The sequence below is a fragment of the Henckelia pumila genome, chromosome 2 (genome assembly GCF_033568475.1).
Source record: "Henckelia pumila isolate YLH828 chromosome 2, ASM3356847v2, whole genome shotgun sequence".
In the NCBI taxonomy this organism is placed as follows: Eukaryota; Viridiplantae; Streptophyta; class Magnoliopsida; order Lamiales; family Gesneriaceae; genus Henckelia; species Henckelia pumila.
In genome coordinates, this window is record NC_133121.1 from 164,502,715 (window position 1) to 164,525,511 (window position 22,797).

Here is a 22,797-nt window from a genome sequence, read left to right on the forward strand (position 1 = left end):
TAAGTTTGTATTTTTATTATAATATTTAATATGAAGACATCATGTAAATTACTTAATTTATTATGAAGGAAAGGTTAACGAAAAAAGAAAAAATTAAAAATATTTGCAAAATAGTAGAATAAATTATTTAAATATTAATATATTTATTTTATATTATTTACTTTAAATTAATTTAATTAATAGTAAAATAATTAAACATTATATTAATATATTGATTTGTATTTGTATTTTTGAGAAATTAAATATTGTACATAAATTAAAAAGTAGAGAATATTATAGAAATATTATTTTTAGAGTAAAGTTTGAAGTAGATGGATTGAAGATGAGTTTTGTGTTTGATGCAAAAATTACACTATTTTAGTGCACAACTTGCGCTAAAATAGTGCAATGGGTTGGAGATAGCTTAACAAGTTACATGAACATTGTGCGAGCAATATTTGTACTGACTTGGATATGTCAAGTGAATTAGTACTTTTGTTCACAGTAATACATTCTTTAATTTTTCTATTTGAAAAATCAAGGCTTTTGAATGGGCAACGGGTAGCTGAAATTAGATCATTTCCAACCATGTGCACTATTTTAAGTAAAAAAAAAATGGAATTTACATACCGACAGTAATATTAGCGACGACTTTGAAGATAAAACCGTCATTAAATAGCAACGATTTATGTCCTTCCTGTAGTTATTGTAAGGATCCGATCGATGCTAATTTCTTAATTAATTAACAAGATCTAATAATAATAATTTTAAAGTACGACCAAATTTAAATTTTATCTCACAAAATTAACTTGAGTGATAGTCTCATACAAGTTATTATTAAACTGTCATCGAGTCGTCATGCCTATATGCTTTCAAATCAAAGAGAATAATTTGTATTTTCATTCAATTTTTTAAAGATTATTTCAATTCATTTTTCACTCTTGCAAAATATTGTTTTAAGCATGACATAGGCTGTTTTAGGGTTTGGGAGAACTTGAAAGCAACTTATAGCTAGGGTGTGGCGGTGTGCGATGCTAGAAGCTCTTAAAAAGTGTTTGGTGATATTTTTTTAAAAAAGAGTTTTCGATATGTTAAAGTTGTTAAACAATAAATAGGTGTTTGTCTAGCTAATTAGTTTATAAGCACTTACAATTACTTATAATAATATGTTTGCGAGCTTATAATTTTTGGAAAATTATCTGAAATATATATATATATATATATATATATATATATATATATATATATAAACAGCTTGTATGATACCGAAATAAGTTATTTGATAAGTTGGGCCGCCTTCTGAATGATTTAAAATTTTATCTTTTATAAAACTACAATATCTTCTGAAATTTTATTTCATGTCAAATATACCCTCTTAAAATTCAAAATAATAATAATAATAATAATAACCACGAATTTGGAAAATTTTCTCTCTCTCTTCGCTCTTGGGTCATGAGGTGCGAGTGGACTTACTACTTAGTGTAGGTTTTTCTCTTTGGATTTTCTCCATAGAGCAGTTATTTACTAATTAATGCATTATACTGTTGTATGAGCGACTCCCGTATTTTTGCTTTGGTTGTTGCCGACTTGGGCATGTGTTGCGGGATTGTAATAGGGAGCCTACTAACGATGAGATTCCCGAATTTGGGAGTTGGATTAACAAAAAATCACCATCACATCGCTCTTCGGAAAATTCAGAAAAAAATTTAATCATAACAGGCCACTTCTAAACCAAATAGCTCTATTCACAGTGAGAAACAAAAGAGCAATCCGCAAGTTTCGAAACTCCAAATTATTGAGAATGTGGAGAATCTGAATACTTCCATTTGCCAAATTACTGATGGAAATCCTCACGATTTTAAAATGTTGAGCGGATGGAAATTTTCAGAACAAAGGCAGAGAGTCCATGTCTGATTAGAGGGACAATGGATGTGGAATTTTCTGATTTGAATCCGTGAAGACTTTTAGTTGACTACAATTAGTTGACTTTGGATGGCTAAGATTGATTCATGCTATTAATCTCGATCCAACGACTGAAATCTAATTGGAGTTTGTAATGCACCGATTTTATCTTAATTGAGCTTATTTGAGATAATCAGAGTTTTCAGAGTTCAAGAGCCGACTTTTTATTGATCGGGATCTATTTTGCAAATTTTGGAAATTTCATGGACTAAAGTGCAAAATTGGATTTTAATATATCATCTACTCATTGTTTGACTTTCTTGATATGAATTCTTAATGTATGGAAGGCAAACACGATTATATTAAAATCGTACCCTGAATCCAATAACAAAAGAAATCAAAAAATTGCCCAATCTTGAAAACAAGTAAAGGTTTTGGATTATTCACCTCTAGTTTACTTGAAATTAGCAACAAACAATCACGAAGAGAAAACAATTGATCACAACGGGACCTTCAGAAAACCTGTTTCTGACAACCCACGAGGATAATCAATCGACAAACGCCACAAAGTTGAAAACTTTGATAAGTTTGATTTTTGGGTAAGCAAAAAGCTTAATAAAATTCTAGAGATAATTTTAATTGATCAATATCAAAAATCTAAATTCTATATCGATAATGAATGTTTTTGTTGTATTTATAATACAACTACAAATAATAAAAGATATCGCGAAATAACTCAAAAATATATCTAAAGATATGATAATATCTTCCTAAAAGTTTCCTAGTAGGAATAAAGACTCAAAATAAGAAAATCATGCCAAACATAACAAAAAGTCTCGCACACACACAACATGCCGAACTGTATGTAAAACTCGGAGGCACGGGTGCGCGTGGAATGGCGCGCCCGCTTTCTGTCCGTCAGGCGCGGGCGCACGTCAGGAAGGCGCGGGCGCGCATAAGGTTTTGTCCGCCAAACTTCAAAAATTGCAAGGACGCGCGGGCGCGCATACATCACTGTCCATGACACTTATTTTTGTGTTTTCTTTGATATTTCCTCCACTTTCTGAACTACTTTGGACTTCAAAAGTATTGTAACATCCTCCAAATTGATCTTCAAGTATTTTAACTTGATTGCCATGAATTCCAAACCCTTCAACTCTCGAATGTAAATGTTGAAGCAAATCTTGGAACAATATGAATCTTTGAGCGTCTTCTAGATTCATATCAGACTCCCCTTCTTCAAAAAGATTTATCCTCAAATCTTGCCCTTTATCTACAAAAACTAAGCAAAGATCAGAAACTTTAAAAATATTTTTCACAAGCAACAATGTACTTTGCACACTCAAAACTATATCAAGACACACAAAATTTCTCATACTCAAACTAAACACCTTATAACAACTAGCACGTATAAACATGATTAAAATGTCATTAAGCAAAACATAGAGCAAATTCCTCCCCTTCTTAGACCTAGTTAACCCCAACACAAAATTCATAGATAAATACAATCATTGTGCTCTAGGAATAAGAATTAATGCACATGCAATATGTCGCTTACAACTCCACTCAACATATCTTTTCATGTGTAACCATAACAAATATTCATCCAACATACTCTTTAATTTGGATTTCTCAAAATTACACTTCAAACTGAAAGCACATATCCTTTCGTCAAACAAAGCATGCAATGAAAAATATATAAAGAAACACTTATTTTCTTTAAACAAATGATTGCTCACATAAAATTTATCATGGACATTGCACAAGTTATTTTTCAAACCATAAGAACCATGTAACCAAAAGAGATAAGAACTCATATCTTTGTGATAGCGTAGTAACTACCACATTTTCCTTACCTCGTTGGTACTTAATCAACTCTTTACCAACAACCCTAAGTTCTTGAAAATTCTCACCATCCACAAGTAAAGCAAATTTTCTTGTACACAACACATTATCATTCAAACTTTTACACAAACTCTCATCTCTTTGTGTCGACACCACAAGTATAAAATATTCGACACGCTCATTCCAAATTTTGATATATACTAAGATATAATCAAAGTATAACAAAATAAATTTACCTCTAGATGCTTGCAAAATATATCTCATCAATCTCATGAAAGTACTACGCACATTAGCTAGCCCAAAAGTCATCACTAACCAATCAAGAAAATAGGACTTATCACATATGCTACTCATGCACAATTGACTCACATCGACACAAACTAACTCATCAAATCTTTTAGTATGCACAAACTTAAGAGAATTAATATCAAGATTTGAAATCAAAGCATAATTCATAGCTAACACTTTCTCAAATCCTTCAACAAAGTAAGTAAATTCATGCAACATAGAATTAAGTTCATACCTTTGGAAGTTTGAATTGAAATTGTACCTTCGAATTGCATCTACATCGTACCTCTCAAAGGGAACAACTTTCAAACATTCAACCACACCTTAACATGGATCCAACATGTTAAGCCTTTTAGTTTTGTATCTCCTTTGCTTCTTCAACAACACATCTTCAAAATCCTGCAAAGAAGAACAAACGATGCTCGGGATTGAACCGGCTATATCATCACAATGAGATAAAACCTCTTTGTACATAAGTACTTTAAGGATCTTATTCAATTGCACAAAATTTTCATCCTCACAATTTCGGACCATAATATTTTCTTTTTTTATTGGTCTCTTTCCTCTCTTTTCTTTCCTCTCTTTTTTTACCTCAAAGGTCATCTCACTCTTTTGAACTCTCTTTCTTTCGGCCTCTAAATTTTCTTTTTCTTTTTATTTTTCTTTGGCTATCTCACTTTTTTCATCACTCTTTTTTTCAGCCATATCACTCAAATTTTCAATTTTCAATTGATCCTCAAGAAATTCTTTTGGACTCAATTAAATAGAAAGATTACAAGACTCATCCAACAACAAATTACTAGTCCCACTATGAACATCCATAGGACTCTCATCTACGACAAAAATATTAGATGACTCTTCAACACCTACAAACTCACCTACCACTTCACATTTTCCAACATTAACACCACTATCAACCACACCATGTACAATAGAAGGTTTTTCATCAAGCCATTTACCTTCCACCGCACATATTTCAACACTCATATCAACAATAGTTGAATTATCATCAACCTCAATTTTCTCAACTACTTCCACTTCACATTTAGATCCAACCTCTACACGAGAATCCGACACTTTCATCATAACCTCCTTAAAACATTGGCTCTTATCATGCATATTTTTTCTACGACACCATAAGCATGCAATATCAAAGGTACTAGAATTTGAAAGTTTAGATGTACCTTGATATTCACGTTTGGGATATTCACAGTGATTAGGAGCAAAACGTTTTCGCATAGCTCTTTTCATCTCATCCCATGTAGAAATAGGATTCATTCCATGTCTTTTCCTGTTCATCACAAATTTATCCCACCAAGTGCAAGCATAGTCGGTAAACTCTTATAAAACAAGTTTAAACTTCCTAGCTTCAGAAAAATCACGGCCTTCAAATATATTATCTACTCTTTTCTCCCAATTCAAGTACGATTCCGAATCCGAATATCCATCAAATGACGGAATTTCATTTTTCTTAAAAATATCCAAATAATAATTAAAATCTTTTTCTCCACGACAACCATCATCATCTCTATACATATCAATTTTTCTCTCTCTCCTACTCCCATAATCAAACCTCCTTTCACTCTCCCTATACCCATTGAATTTTCTTTCAAACATTGTACCTGCAAGAAAAGTTTAGTAATAAAATATCCTCACCCAAATTCTTACTAGTCACTCCAAAGAAAATCACTCAATCACTTTTTTTTTTACTCAAATATATGGAATAGCTTATGCTTTGTGATTTTAAATATCAAACTCACAAGTTCAAAACTTGTAAACACTTGCCAATTAACTCACGTAGATTGTACAAAAAAACAAGAAATTGACTTTATGAAGATTGAAATAGACTTGGCACCCAAGACTCACAAGACACAAGAAATTATGACCACAAGTTATTTTGCTTCCTTTTTTTTTAAAATTATAACTTGTAGCACAAGACACGAGACTTGAATAACAAGTTTGAAATTAAAGACACAGAAATTTGATATAAGATAGATGAAGAACGAAGAATGAAGGATGACGAATGACGAACACGAAGAACACGAAGAACAGATGAAGATAAGATACTTACTTGATTCAAAACCTTGGTTTTGATACCAAATGATATGAATTTTTAATGTATGGAAGGCAAACACGATTATATTAAAATCGTACCCTCAATCCAATAATAAAAGAAATCAGAAATTTCCCAATCTTGAAAACAAGTAAAGGTTTTGGATTATTCACCTCTAGTTTACTTGAAACTAGCAACAAACAATCACGAAGAGAAAACAATTGATCACAACGGAACCTTCAGAAAACCTGTTTCTGACAACCCACGAGGATAATCAATCGACAAACGCCACAAAGTTGAAAACTTTGATAAGTTTGATTTTTGGGTAAGCAAAAAGCTTAATAAAATTCTAGAGAGAATTTTAATTGATCAATATCAAAAATCTGAATTCTATATCAATAATGAATGTTTTTGTTGTATTTATAATACAACTACAAATAATAAAAGATATCGCGAAATAACTCAAAAATATATCTAAAGATATGATAATATCTTCCTAAAAGTTTCCTAGTAGGAATAAAAGACTCAAAATAAGAAAATCATGCCAAAAATATCAAAAAGTCTCGCGCACACACAACATGCCGAACTGTGTGTAAAACTCGGAGGCGCGGGCGCGCGTGGAATGGCAGGGGCGCGCATGGCTCTCTGTCCGTCAGGCATGGGCGCACGTTAGGAAGGCACAGGCGCGCATAATGTTCTATCCGCCAAACTTCAAAAATTTCAAGGACGCGCGGGCGCGCGTAGAACAAGGCGCGAGCGCGCATACGTCACTGTCCATGACACTTATTTTTGTGTTTTCCTTGATATTTCCTCCACTTTCTGAACTACTTTGGACTTCAATAGTATTGTAACATCCTCCAAATTGATCTTCAAACACTCCAACTTGATTGCCATGAATTCCAAACCCTTCAACTCTCGAATGTAAATCTTGAAGCAAATCTTGGAACAATATGAATCTTTGAGCGCCTTCTAGATTCATATCATTTCTTCTCCACTCATCTTCCTCCCTTGGCCGCCTCCTCCTCCATTGTTAATGCCTCCAAGCTTTTCAAGCTTTCAGATTTCAATCCGAGCTCGATCCGTCCGTTGGAATTTATTTCTGAGGGCAGATTAGCGATCACTGCAGCGAGAGCTCCGTTATATCGTAAGTTTTTCTACGATCAGATACATTCTAATTTTTGGATGTTGTTAGAATAGATTGAGTTTCGAGTATGTTGTAATTTACAGAGTTCTGATCGTTTATTCTTTGTCGGTTTTGAAATAGAGCGTCGTTCGGAATTGTTATGATTTTTGAAAGTTTATTTGAAAACTTGGAGTATGAGATTTGATGGGTTTGTAGTATTTTTGTTGTATTAGCATCGTTATGAGTTAGTATCGTTGTTATACTGTTGTCTGTGTTTCCGGTTCGATCAGTTATAGTCGTTATGCCGCCGGTTTGAGTTTTGGAGATTTTGAACCGTTTTGTGTTGTTGAACCTTGTCTTGTGAGTTGATCTTCGTTTGTTGATCTTCTTTGCCTCCGTACAGATTCGTTTGGAGTTGTCGAGTCCTGGGTTAGCAGCTTTTGATCGTCGAGGAATTGGACGAAGAACGATAAAGAGTTTACCTAGAACCTTGTGATTGGTTAGGTTGTTTGGATTTTGATATAACCTCTTTTGTAGTGTATCCAGAGTTGGAGCTACTTGCACTGAAAAGGTAAAAGCAGTCATCGTTAGCAGGATAGCATACTCGAGACAGCTTGGTTCTTGAGTTTTCCCTTAAAATCACATATTGCATCGATACTTGTTCTAGCATGTGGAACTTGTATTTTGTTGTTATTTGAGTTTTGCTATATGGCTTATGTGTTATGTTTTCTTATGCATTCATCTTGAGTCAAACCTCTATTTCAGCGGGCAGAACAACACTTTTTAATTAGACGTTTTGGGGGCTATGTTGTGAGTGGTCTGGGTTGTAGAAGTTCACCTAGTGTAAGCATACTCCTCATAGTTGCACCAAAGTCTAGGGGTTTGGAATACGTGGCACCACCTCGATTGGGAGAGTTGGTGAGTCGTTACGTGATCTCATCCTCGGGATCCCAAAAGCACAGCAGCAATCCCTCGTTTATCAGAATTGATATCACAATTTAAAGACATGCATTTTATTACGTTGGTATTGATTACGTTGTTGCCTTGAAAGCATGTTTGTTGTTGTATTACTAATTATGTTTCTTTTTATGGGAATATCATTCTTACCGGAGTTATCCGGCTATTGCTTTGTTTTGTATGTGTACTTGGCAACAGGAGGGGCAGGATCAAGTCAGCGAAGACCTGGTTAGCATCAAGAGGGAGAGTTAGTAGTGGGACTCGGTTTAGAAGTCGTGTCAGAATGTCTACCTAGTTATGTTGGAACATGTTTATATATCGAACTTCGTTGTTATGTTGTATTGATTATGTGAGCTTTTTGGTTGAATGTTGTTGTTGCATGTTTTATCTTTTCGAGCAACTGATAAACTCTAGAATCTCATGTTTTATTTGGAAAAACGGTGATTGTAATGCATGATTATGGTTTGAATGTATTGAATGGCTTTTGGATTGAGTTGGCTAGTTGATTTCTGTTTTTTTTGTTCTGGTGCAGGGTGCGAACGGTTTGCTATTTTTAGCAGACCGAGCACCCTCTTTTTGAGCAAACCAGGAAGTTTGCTATTTTGGCCGCGCTCGATTTGCTGTTTTTAGCAGACCAAGCGCAACCCCTGTTGAGCAAAACAGTGGGTTTAGGATCTTGGAGGCGCCCGGTCTGCAGTTTTTAGCAAGCCGAGTGCACCCCCTTTTTAAAAAAAAAAATTCTTTTACTTTTAGTCTTGGATCTTGTATGCTTAATTGTTGTTTAATCCGAGATTAGTTGTTTAGAACCGAGGTCTCACATTAAGTGGTATCAGAGTGATAATTTCTTGGTTGAACTAAAGTGAGCGGGGTAGACCGAGTCTGCGTGTATTGGCTCCTCGCATGTGATTGAGTTATTTAACTGTTTATTTAATTCCATCCGAGCATGCTTCATTATTTGAGAATTAATTGAATTACATGCTTATGTGATTTAATTTATAAAGCATGATCTACTTGAGATATAATTGTTTTTGTTATCGATTGGTATCCGGTATTCTGAGCGGTTTTAAGGGCACCGATTGTAGCGATTGAGATGTATTGTGTCCTAAAATTTGATTATCAGATGGGTCCTCGTCGAGTTATTAACAGAAATCCATCGCCAATTACTCCTCCGAATGAGCAAGCTAGTACGGAAACTGTTCAGATGGATGCTACTGCGACTCCTATGGAAACCTTGCTGAAGAGGTTTCAGTCATTTAATTCGCCTTTGTTGCTAGGTACAGAGAATCCGGTTGACTGTGAAAGCTGGTTGGACGACATTGATTAGTTTTTCGATTCCCTTAATTACTCTGACGACCGCCAAACTAGGTTAGTCATTCATTAGCTTCGTAGTATTGCTAAGAACTGGTGGATCACGACGAAGAGATCCATGGAGAATCGAGGTACAGTTGTTACTTGGTCTTTTTCAAAACTGAGTTTTATAAGCGGTTTTTTCCTATTTTGTATCGAAAGGACAAGGGAGCCGAGTTTGCCAATCTGAGGCAGGGGAACTTGAACATTGAGGAGTACGTAGCCAAGTTTGACAGCTTGTTGCGTTTTGCACCGCACATTGCCGACAATGAAGAAGCCAAAGCCGATCAATTCATCAACGGCTTGAATCCTGACATCTTCACGTTAATAAATACTGTTAGGCATGATAACTTTGCGGATGCCATGAATCACGCAAAGGGAGCTGAAGCGGGTTTGTGGAGACAGAGAGGAAATCAGATGGTACCTCAGCAGCCGAGACAGTCTCAGAACCAACTGTCTCAATATCAGAATCAGCCACCTCAGTATCAGAACCAACAATAGAGGTATGAAGGTGGAAGCAGTAGTGGTAATAGGAAGGATCATTACAAAGCAAAGGGGAAACAATTCAAGAGGCAGGGGAACAGTTCTTCTAGTTCCAGTGGTTCCAAGAAATTTGGTTCAGGACATAGTTCTGGATCATCATCTTTGTTCTGCAACAAGTGTGGAGGTAGACACTCATCGAATCAGTGTGTAGGGGTCATTGGGAACTACAATACCTGTCAGCAACCGGGACAATTTTCTAAGGTGTGCCCTCAGCGTAGTAGAGATCGAGCTCAGAGTGGAAGTTCATCTAGACCTAAAGCGCAGCCTGAGAGACAGTCTCCTGCAGTTCACTCCTTCCAGCCTCAGCAGCAGAACAGACATGGAGTTAATCCTAGTGCGAACCAGCCTCCAAGACAGCAGGCACGAGTCTTTGATTTGACAGAGGATCAGGCTCAGGCAGCACCGGACGATGTTATAGCAGGTAACTGTTCGATTTTTGGTTGTTTTGCTCATGTTTTGATAGATACAGGTGCTTCCCATTCCTTTATCTCTGAGAAATTTGTGTTGATGCATGCTTTACAAACTGAGTTGTTGCCTACTGTAGTAACTGTTACTTCACCTTTGGGTGGGGGAATTATTTCTGTCAGATTAGTCAGGACTTGTGAACTCTATTTTGAAGGAAATGTTTTAGAGTTCGACTGTATTGTACTGGGGCTGTCAGATTTTGACTATATAGTTGGTATAGATGCTTTAACCAAGTACAGGGCAACTGTCGATTGTTTTCTGAAGGTTGTCAGATTCAGACCTGAAATGGCAGACGAGTGGAAATTCTTTGGTAAGGGTTCTCGATCTAGAATTTGATTTCAGTGTTATCTATGACTCGTTTGTTACAGAGAGGTGCAGAGGGATTTTTGGTTTATGCAGTTGATGCACTGAAATCTAGCCCTGAATTGGTTGATATACCAGTAGTTAGAGAATTTGCTGATGTGTTTTCGAAAGATATTCTTGGATTTCCGCCTATTCGAGAGATCGAATTCAGCATTGACCTAGTGTTAGGTACTCAACCTATTTCCAAAGCTCCGTATCATATGGCACTGATTGAATTGAGAGAATTGAAGAACCAGCTTGAGCATTTGATTGTCAAGGGATACATCAGACCTAGTGTATCGCCTTGGGGTGCTCCTGTTCTGTTTGTTTGGAAGAAGGATGGTTCTATGCGGCTCTATATCGACTACCGTTAACTGAATCAGGCTACAGTTAAGAACAAGTATCCTCTACCCCGAATAGATGACTTTTTTGATCAGCTGCAGGGTTCTTCTATCTATTCAAAAATTGATCTGAGGTCAGGTTATCATCAGCTGAGAGTGCATGAGGAAGATGTTCCTAAGACCGGATTCAGAACGAGGTATGGTCATTTCGAGTTTATAGTCATTCTGTTCGGTTTGACTAACGCTCCAGCTGTTTTTATGGGTTTGATGAACCGAATCTTTCAGCGCTATTTAGATGAGTTTGTCATTATCTTCATCGATGATATTCTTATCTACTCGAAGAACCATACTGATCATGCAGAACATTTGAGGACCGTCTTGCAGATTTTGCGAGTTGAGCAGTTGTTTGCTAAGCTGTCTAAGTGTGAATTCTGGTTGGATGGAGTTGTCTTTCTCGGTCACATTATTTCTGGAGATGAGATTTATGTCGATCCCAGCAAGATTGAAGCGGTTATGAATTGGCCTAGACCGACATCAGTGCCTGAGATTCGAAGCTTTATGGGTTTAGCTGGTTATTATCGCCGATTCATTGAGGGATTCTCATCTATTGCCAAGCCAATTACCCAGCTGACTCAGAAGAATGCGCCTTTTATTTGGACTGCAGATTGTGAGGCTAGCTTTGTTGATCTGAAGAGGAGACTGACCAGTGCTTTGATTCTTTCTATTCCGAAAGGTATTGGAGGTTTCACAGTCTATTGTGATGCTTCTAACCGAGGTTTGGGTTGTGTTCTTATGCAGCACAAGCATGTTATAGCGTATGCATCGAGGCAGCTGAAACCGCACGAGACTTGTTATTTGGTTCATGATCTTGAACTCGCTGCGATCGTTTTTGCTCTGAAGATCTGGCGTCACTATATTTATGGTGAGTCTTTCGAGATCTTTTCTGATCATACTTAATTACTTGTTTTCATAGGCAGAGCTGAATATGAGACAGAGAAGATGGTTAGATATGTTGAAGGATTTTGACTGCGATATCAAGTATTATCCCGGAAAGTCAAATGCAGTTGCAGATGCCTTGAGCCAAAAGCTTTGTTCTTTATCTCTTTCTACTATCGGTGTTTCTCAGTTGATTGACGATTGTTGCACTTCTTGTTTAGAGTTTGAAACATATAGGAAGACTATCAGAGTGTGTGTTATTCAAGCCGAGCCAAAGTTGTTTGTTGCGATCAAAGAAGCACAGAAGTCTGATCTGAGCATTCAGGTGTTAGTAGAGAAGGTCAGATCTGGGCATCTGTCTGAATTCAAGGTTAGAAATGATGTTTTGTTTGTGAATGACCGTATGTTATGCCTGATATTTCGGAGTTGAGACAATGTATTCTCCGAGAGGCTCATTGCAGTCGGTTCAGTGTTCATCTTGGAGGTCGAAAGATGTACAATGATCTGAAGAACCAGTTCTGGTGGAAAAAAATGAAGAGCGATGTTGCAAGATTTGTATCTCGATGTTTGAACTATCAGCAAGTGAAAGAAGAAAGTAAACGACCAGGTGGTCTGTTGCACAGTCTATCTGTTCCTGAATGGAAATGGGATCACATATCTATGGATTTTGTCACGAAGCTACCGCGATCTGTTCGAGGATGCGATTCTATTTGGGTAGTGATTGACCAATTGACAAAGTCTTCTTGCTTTATTCCATACAGGATGATGTATCGTCATGATCAGATGACTGAGTTGTATGTTAGCAATATTGTGAGATTGCATGGAGTGCCGAAGTCAATCATTTCAGACCGAGACCCTAGATTCACTTCGCACTTTTGGCACTACAGGAGGCACTTGGTACTCGTTTGAATTTGAGTACAGCTTATCATCCTCAGACCGATGGACAGTCATAGTGGACTATCTAGACGTTAGAGGATATGCTACGAGCAGTAGTGCTAGACTTTGGCACTAGTTGGCAAGATTATTTTCCTTTTGTCGAGTTTTCTTACAACAACGGCTTCCAAGCGAGTATCGGTATGGCGCCTTTTGAGGCATTGTACGGCAAGAAGTGCCGATCTCCGTTGTTTTGGGATGATTTGTCCGAGTCACCAGATTTGGGACTGGATATGCTTCGAGATATGGCAGAGCAGGTAAAAATCGTTCAGATGAGAATGAAATCAGCTCATGATAGACAGACGGAGTATGCGAATGTCAGACGTAGACCTCTGAGTTTTGAGCAGGGAGACCGAGTTTTCCTTAAGATTTCTCCTTTCAGAGGTACTGTCAGATTTGGTAAGAGAAGGAAGTTATCTTTGAGATTCATCAGGCCATACGAGATTCTCGAGAAGATAGGCGATCTTGCCTACAGACTTGCACTCCCTCCATCTTATTTGGTATTCACGACGTTTTTCACGTCTTTATGCTGCGAAAGTATCATCCAGATCCTTCTCATATTCTTCAGCTTGACAAAGCCGAGTTAGACGAGACTCTAAGTTATTTTGAACGACCAATTAAGATCCTTGATCGGAAAGAGAAACAGCTCAGGACCAAGTTGATTCCGTTGGCGAAAGTACAGTGGAGTTGTCACGAAGTTGAAGAAGCGACTTGGGAGACAGAATCTGACATGAGACAGCGATTTTTGGAGTTATTCGGATGACGTGAGTTCTTCTTACTGTCTTTAGTTCTTTATTCTATCTTATGAGTTGTGATTCTTATTGATTTCGAGGACGAAATCTCTTCTTAGAGGGGGAGAATTGTAATGCCCCGATTTTATCTTAATTGAGTTTATTTGAGATAACCAGAGTTTCCAGAGTTCAAGAGCCGACTTTTTATTGATCGGGGTCTGTTTTGAAATTTTGGAAATTTCAGGGACTAAAGTGCAAAATTGAAGTTTAATATATTATCTACACATTGTTTGATTTTCTCCTCCACTCATCTTCCTCCCTTGGCCGCCTCCTCCTCCATTGTTAACGCCTCCAAGCTTTTCAAGCTATCAGATTTCAATCCGAGCTCGATCCGTCCGTTGGAATTTATTTTTGAGGGCAGATTAGCGATCACTGTAGCGAGAGCTCCGTTATATTGTAAGTTTTTCTACGATCAGATACATTAATTTTTGGGTGTTGTTAGAATCGATTGAGTTTCGAGTATGTTGTACTTGACAGAGTTCTGATCGTTTATTCTCTGTCGGTTTTGAAATAGAGCGTCGTTCGGAATTGTTATGATTTTTGGAAGTTTATTCAAAAACTTGGAGTTTGAGATTTGATGGGTTTGCAGTATTTTTGTTGTATTAGCATCGTTATGAGTTAGTATCGATGTTATACTACTGTCTATGTTTCTGGTTCGATCAGTTATAGCCGTTATGCCGTCGATTTGAGTTTTGGAGATTTTGAACTGTTTTGTGTTGTTGAACCTTGGCTTGTGAGTTGATCGTCGTTTGTTGATCTTCTTCCTACGTACAGATTCGTTTGGAGTTGTCGAGCCCTGTGTTAGAAGCTTTTGATCGTCGAGGAATTGGACAAAGAACGGTAAAGAGTTTACCTAGAACCTTGTTGTTGGTTAGGTTGTTTGGATTTTGATATAACCTCTTTTGTAGCATATCCAGAGTTGGAGCTACTTGCACTGAAAAGGTAAAAGCAGTCATCGTTAGCGGGATAGCATACTCGAGACAGCTTGGTTCTTGAGTTTTCCCTTAAAATCACATATTGCATCGATACTTGTTCTAGCATGTGGAACTTGTATTTTGTTGTTATTTGAGTTTTGCTATATGGCTTATGTGTTATGTTTTCTTATGTATTCATCCTGAGCCAAACCTCTGTTTCAGCGGGCAGAACAGCCTTTTTTAATTAGATGTTTTGGGGGCTATGTTGTGAGTGACCTGGGTTGTAGAAGTTCACCTAGTGTCAGCATACTCCTCATAGTCGTACCAAAGTCTAGGGGTTTGGGATACGTGGCACCACCTCAATTGGGAGAGTCGATGAGTCGTTACGTGATCTCATCCTCGGGATCCCAAAAGCACAGCAGCAATCCCTCGTTTATCAGAATTGATATCCCGATTTAAAGACATGCATTTTATTACGTTGGTATTGATTACGTTGTTGCCTTGAAAGCATGTTTGTTGTTGTATTACTTGTTATGTTTCTTTTTCTGGGAATATCATTCTTACCGGAGTTATCCGGCTGTTGCTTTGTTTTGTATGTGTACTTGGCAACGAGAGGGGCAGGATCAAGTCAGCGAAGACCTGATTAGCATCAAGAGGGAGATTTAGTAGTGGGACTCGGTTTAGAAGTCATGTCAGCATATCTACCTAGTTATGTTGGAACATGTTTAGATATCGAACTTCGTTGTTATGTTGTATTGATTATGCGAGCTTTTTGGTTGAATGTCGTTGTTGCATGTTTTATCTTTCCGAGAAACTGACAGACTCAAGAATCTCATGTTTTATTTGGAAAAATGGTGATTGTAATGCATGATTATGGTTTGAATGTATTGAATGGATTTTGGATTGAGCTGGCTAGTTGATTTTTGGTTTTTTTTTTCTGGAGCAGGGTGCGAACAGTCTGCTGTTTTTAGCAGACCGAGCGCCCCCTTTTTGAGCAAACCAGGAATTTTGATGTTTTGGCCGCGCTCGATCTGCTATTTTTAGCAGACCGAGTGCAACCCCTGTTGAGCAAAACAGTGGGTTTAGGATCTTGGAGGCACCCGGTCTGTAGTTTTTAGCAGACCGAGCGCACCCCCTTTTAAAAAAAAATCTTTTACTTTTAGTCTTGGATCTTGTATGTTTAATTGTTGTTTAATCCGAGATTAGTTTTTTAGAACCAAGGTCTCACAGAGTTAGTTAGTTAGTTAGTTAATTCGTTATTTAGCTAACTTGATCTATATATCTTTATGATTCTCTACAGGGACTCAGTACAGATCGAGATAGACACACAAGATTAAATATCAAATCCTCTGAGTATTCTTGTGATTGCTGCCATTGGAATCAAGATTCTTCTTCTGCTGAAAGATTCAAGCTAGACTTGAGAAGAAGATTAGCTGCTGGATTTTTGATTTAGACAGCATAGATCGGGTTTAATATTTTATGTTGAAGATTGTTATTATCTTGAATACATGGTTGTAAATTCGGATATTCTGGCTTCATAGTAAATTCTTTTTGGGTGATTCCCTGTTCCTTGGATGTTGGATTGATCTCAATCCGAACCAAGTAATTTTGGTGTTCTTTTGTTACTTTATTCGATTGTTTTAGTTCTAGACTTTTCGGGCTTGATTGTGTATGTTGAATCGTGATTGCTGAAGACATATATTTAAGGCTTAATCACAACAAGTGGTATCAGAGCCTCAAGACTTGGATCTTGGGGCAAAAGTTTTTTTTTTTATCGCAACTCTGCATTTTCTCTTCGATTGTCCAGTCGATCTTCCCCAAGCTATTTTCTTCTGTTTGAATATTATTGATAAAGATGTCTACTGGCCATGGGCATTCTTTAGCAATGCCCACATCAAGATTTGAGGTGGAGAAGTTCGATGGAAAGAATGATTTCAACTTATGGAGAGAAAAAAAGGTTGCTCACTTGGGTAATCCTGGTTTAGATGATGCCCTGCAAGGTGAAACCAAGATCCCCGATACAAAAGAAAATAAGGCAGGGATATTAAAAAAGTCAAGGAATACGATAGTTCTGAGTCTTAGTGATCAAATCCTCAGAAAATATGTAAGGGAAAAATCGGCAGCTGATATGTGGCTCAAACTGGAGCAATTATACATGACCAAGACCCTGCCCTATCGAATATATCTTAAACAAAAGTTCTACAGTTACAAGATGGATGAAAACAAGACAATAGATGAAAATATTGATGAATTCGCAAAGCTTCTGGCAGACTTAGAGAATATGGATGTTAAGATAGATGATGAGGATCAAGATATCTTTCTACTGAACTCTCTGCCCAAGTCCTATGACCAACTGAGGGACACTCTCAAATATGGAAGGGAAACACTTACCCTTGAAGAAGTAATAGGAGCTGCATATTCCAAATAGTTGGACTTGAAAGTAAATGGTAAACTCAATAAACCTGCAGGTGAAGGGCTGAATGTGAGAGGAAGGTCTTTGGAAAGAAAGGATCATAATGGAAAATGGAGACCTCGATCAAGATCAAAATCAAGGCCAAAAAGAGTATGCTGGTCTTGTAATAAGGAATGACATATTAGAAGATTTTGTCTCTCAAGGAAGCATAATCAAGGACAAGAAGCAGCTTCAATAACAGATACAGCAAATGTATTACAAGAATATGAATTTGCTGAAGTTCTAACTATTTCCTCAGAGGATACAAAAGATGAATGGTTATTGGATTTGGGATGTTCCTAACATATGACTCCAAGAAAGGACTGGTTCACAGACTTAATAAATGTAGAGGCTGGCTATGTATTTCTAGGAAATAATGAATCCTGCAAGATTCATGGTATTGGATCTATAAGGTTGAGAATGGGTGATGGAACAGTGAAGGTGATGAGCGATGTGAGATACATACCTGATCTAAAAAGGAATTTGATTTCCTTGGGCACTTTAGATCAAAAAGGCCTTAGTTATAAATCTCAAAATGGAGTTCTTAAGGTAATAAAAGGTTCTCTAGTTGTGATGAAGGAAATTCTTAAGAACGGCCTCTATGTACTTCAAAGATCATCTTTAACAGCAGATGTGAATGTATACACAAAGGTAAAAGACAGTACTCATCTTTGGCATAAAAGAATTGGACACGTGAGTCTTAGAGGACTTCAAGAGTTGAGCAAACAACAACTCCTGGAACCAAATCAGATAAGAAACCTCGACTATTATGAAAATTGTGTTTTAGGCAAGGCTCACAGACTAAAGTTCAATACAGCTACTCACAATACAAAGTCACCACTAAGTTACATACATGCTGACTTGAGGGGATCACCTAAGGTACATTTCTCACTTTCTAAGTGTCAATACTTTATTTTGTTGATTGATGATAATTCTAGAAAAGTTTGGATATATTTTCTTATAACAAAAGATCAAGCTTTTGAGAAGTTTGTTGAATGAAAAAAACTGGTAGAAAATCAGTCAGAAAACAAGGTTAAGACACTTATAACCGATAATGGTCTTGAGTTTTGCAATCAAGAGTTCAATAATTTCTTTGCCAAAAATGGCATTGTTAGGCATAGAACTTGCACATATACACCGCAACAAAATGGTGTTGCAAAACGTATTAATAAAACCATTATGGATAAAGTAAGATGCATGTTAAATGAAAGTTCATTGCCTACTAAATTCTGGGCAGAAACTGCTTCCACGGCTTGTTACTTAATAAATCTATCACCATCTTCAGCCATTAATTTTATGGTTCCTGAGCATAAATGGTCTAATTCAAAACCAACTTATAAACACCTTAGAACTTTTGGTTGTATTGTTTATGTTCATTCTAATCAAGGAAAGCTAAGTCCAAGAACAAAGAAGGGATTTTTCCTTGGCTATCCAAATTTTGATAAAGGATATAAAGTGTGGCTTTTGGATGATCTTAATTAAGTGTATAATAAGTAGGGATGTAACTTTCAATGAAAATTAATTCTATAAAACTAACAATTGTGTTGAAGAATTGGCCAACTCTGAACAAGTTGAGCAGAGTTTTATGGACAGGGATGATGTGCAGTCTGAAAAAACTAATGGAGATCAAGATGAAGGTGAAGTTAATCGAAACACTTCAGAAGGTTTCTATGATATACATTCAAGTGAAAATCAAGAAATCAGTCAAGATAATACCAAAACATGTGCAATTGGACAAGATGATTCAGAGCAACACCGGGATGAATATCTTCTTGCAATAGATAGAGTTAGACGAGAAATCAGATTGCCATCTAGATTTGCCTCATCAGAATTTACTGCTTTTGCACTTAATGTGGCTGACATCATGGACCTAGAAGAGCCATCGGCATATTCAGAAGCTATGAGGTGCAAAGATAAGGATCAGTGGCTGAAAGCAATGAAAGATGAATAAACTTCTTTAATTAAGAATAACACCTGGGTGCTGGTGGATAAACCAAAAGATCAAAAGGTTATTGGCTGTAAATGGGTGTATAAAAGGAAGCCAGGAATACCAGGAGTGGAAAAGCCGAGATATAAAGCAAGATTGGTGGCCAAGAAATTTTCACAGATTGAAGGAGTTGACTATTATGAGATTTTTTCTCCAGTAGTAAAACATACTTTTATTAGAATTTTGTTAGCAATAATAGTCATTCTAGACTTGGAGCTTGAAAAATTGGATGTCAAGACAGCTTTCTTGCTTGGAAAACTGGAAGAAAGAATCTTCATGACACAACCTGAAGGTTTTGAAAGCAATACACAAGATGAGAAGGTTTGTTTGCTAAAAAGATCTATATATCTACGGCTTGAATCAATTTCCTAGACAATGGTATAAGTGTTTTGATGCTTTTATGCTGCTTCAAGGATATAATAGATCCAAATTTGATAGTTGTGTGTATTTTAAGTTGCTGCCAAACAAGCTACATGTATATCTGTTAATATATGTTGATGATATGTTAATATCTTGTAAAGATCCTAAAGAGATACAAGGGTTAAAACATCTTCTCAACACTAAATTCGAGATAAAAGATCTAGGACCTGCAAAATAAATTTTGGGAATTGAGTTAAGCAGAAACAGAAGCCTAAATCAGCTGTAACTATCACAAGAGAAGTATGCTAACAAGATTCTAGGAGTCTTCAATATGACAGCATCCAAGGCAGTAAGTACTCCTATAGGTGCTCATTTTAAATTGAGGGCAGTGAAAGATGACCAAAAAGAATTGGAATCTCTTCACATGAGGAACATGCCATACTCAAATGCGGTTGGAAGCATAATGTACATGATGATATCAACAAGGCCTGATATCTCATATGGATTAGGACTTCTAAGTAGGTTTATGAGTAAACCTAGTAGAGAACATTGGCAAGCAATTAATTGGCTGCTCAAGTACTTGAAGGGATCCTCGAAACTAAAGCTTAAATATTCAAAATTGCCAACATATTTGTGTGAAGTTGTAGGATACTGTGATTTGGATTATGCTTCAGACCTGGACAAAAGAAGATCGATTTCAAGCTATGTTTTTACAGTCGATGGGAATGTAGTTATCTGGAAATCAAATCTTCAAAATGTGTTAGCCTTGTCCACGACTGAGGCAGGGTACATATCCCACATTGAAGCGGTAAAGGAAGTCCTATGGATTAAAGGTTTTGTCACAGAGTTGGGTTTTGAACAAAAAGTTGTTACAATTTTCTGTGATTCACAAAGTTCTATTCATTTATCCAAGAACTCTGTCTTCCATGAACGAACTAAGCACATTGATGTGAGATTACATTTTGGGAGAGATATCATCTCACAAGGGAGTGTCAATGTTCAGAAGATAGACAATTTGGTTAATCCAGCAGATGTTATGACCAAGGTTGTATCAGTTGGTAAGTTAAAGGATCTTTGAATAAGCTCAACGTCATAGAGTAAGTTGTGTTTACTCTGCTGGAACTTCATCTGAGTTGGCTATGAACAACTAATTTGTGTCAAAGGTGGAGATTTGTGAAGACTTTTAGTTGACTACAATTAGTTGACTTTGGATGGCTGAGATTGATTCATGCTATTAATCTCGATCCAACGACTGAAATCTAATTGAAGTTAGTTAGTTAGTTAATTCGTTATTTATCTAACTTGGTCTATATATCTTTATGATTCTCTACAGGGACTCAGTACAGATCGAGATAGACACACAAGATTGAATATCAGATCCTCTGAGTATTCTTGTGATTGCTGCAATTGGAATCAAGCTTCTTCTTTTGCTGAAAGATTCAAGCTGGAACTTGAGAAGTAGATTAGCTGTTGGATTCCTGATTTAGACAGCATAGATCGGGTTTAATCTTTTGTGCTGAAGATTGTTATTATCTTGAATAGAGGGTTGTAAATTCGGATATTCTCGGTTCATATTGAATTCTTTTGGGGTGATTCCCAGATCCTTGGATGTAGGATTGATCTCAATCCGAACCAAGTAATTGTGGTGTTCTTGTGTTACTTTATTCGATTGTTTTAGTTCTAGAATTTGCGGGCTTGATTGTGTATGTTGAATCGTGATTGCTGAAGACATATTTAGGGGTTAATCACAACAGAATCCCTACATAGAGAATGAAACACAGCTTGCTCAAGCGAAAAAGATACAGTGGAAGAGACTAGCTCGTGAGGCAAGTCAATCCCATATTCAATGTATAAAGAGGTGGGGAAAAAACATCAAGCTGAGGTTGTTGTGGAGGACTTGAGAGGTGAGGGTTCTTCTAGGATAAATCAAAAGGGTACGAGAACTATTACTTTTTCAACGGTAGTGGAGGCTGCGGTACAGCTCCGTCGATCACCATGAATCTAAAGGGTTTTTGAAACCCTGTGCATTCCGTGATTACATCGGTTGGTAACCGAAAGACGCCCGGGTTTATATTTATTTTTTAAACGAAAATGAGAGATTCTCAATGTAAACTTTGGAAGCACTGGCTGAATTTTGATGCTCATTTCCATGCGCTCAACATTTTTGTGATATGCAAAGATTGGAAGTTAAGTACCAAGAAGAGGTGAAATAAGGAATTACAAAGCAGCAAACTTTCAAAAAATTATCGGAGATGCTAGGGATATTAAATTCAATCATCACCTTTCAGAATAAAATATAATATGTTATAAATTTGCTGTAAAAATTTGAACTCGATCCAACGGCTAGAAATCCGAATATTATTTTTTGAAGAAGTCTGCGCGCTTGATCTATGAGCATCAGTGCCCCTGCCCTACGAGAGAGAGCAGTTGCGCCCTGCACACAAATTCAGCGCCTCAGTGCAACAATGGATGAGCTGCAACGCTACATTGACAAACATGAAGTGCAGCAGCACTTGAGAAGAAGAGCAGCAGCGCTAAGGGTACGTAAAAGAAGCGCTTCAGCGCAATGGTGGAGGAGCTGCAGCCCTGCAGCATGAAACAAGAAAAAAAACAAAATTTAGAAACTTCAAAACATTCTATTTTGTGGGCTTTGTTCGTCGGGCTTTGAGAAGAACTCTTCCATATATAAAAACACGCACTCGCGCATAGATTTGGAGGGCTGGATGCCAAAAACTCATGATAAAGAAAGGGAAATAAAAAGCTGTGCACAAGACAAGGAAGTGAAGAAGAACTCGGAAGTGAAGAGAAAAGATCGAAGACGATGGACGCGGACGCTACTTCGGCTTCGTTTCTCTTTATCTCTTTACTTCTTAAATTCTGGAATTTAATATCTAGACTCCTAAACATTATTTGTTTTTGTTTAGATGGAATCATGAACTAAATTCTTAAATCTAGAGGTTGATGTAGCTTAGTCGAGACGACTTCTATGACTTTTTAATTTATTTGATTTAATTTCCTTAATTTAATTGTGTTTTCTAGATTTGATTGTCTTTCAATTACTTGATCAATAATTGAATTGTTATATTTATTTGGAATCCGGCACTTGGGAGGGGATTTGGAATAGGACCATTAGAAAATGCACTATTAATGTTTATATAGTTCGGAAGGTGTATAAATTTAACAGAGCTTGTGTAAAAACTTCGTTTATCCCATATTGTTAAGCTAAGATTTTTAATAGA

The 22,797-nt window shown here is 36.9% G+C and overlaps 1 protein-coding gene across 1 annotated transcript; it reads left to right on the plus strand.

Annotated features, from left to right (window-relative positions):
* The first annotated feature begins 19,889 nt into the window (after window positions 1-19,889).
* Window positions 19,890-20,636, plus strand: LOC140878860 (secreted RxLR effector protein 161-like). Its single transcript, XM_073282482.1, has one exon. The coding sequence runs from the start codon at window positions 19,890-19,892 to the stop codon at window positions 20,634-20,636; it is 747 nt and encodes a 248-aa protein (XP_073138583.1).
* The last annotated feature ends 2,161 nt before the right edge of the window (window positions 20,637-22,797 follow it).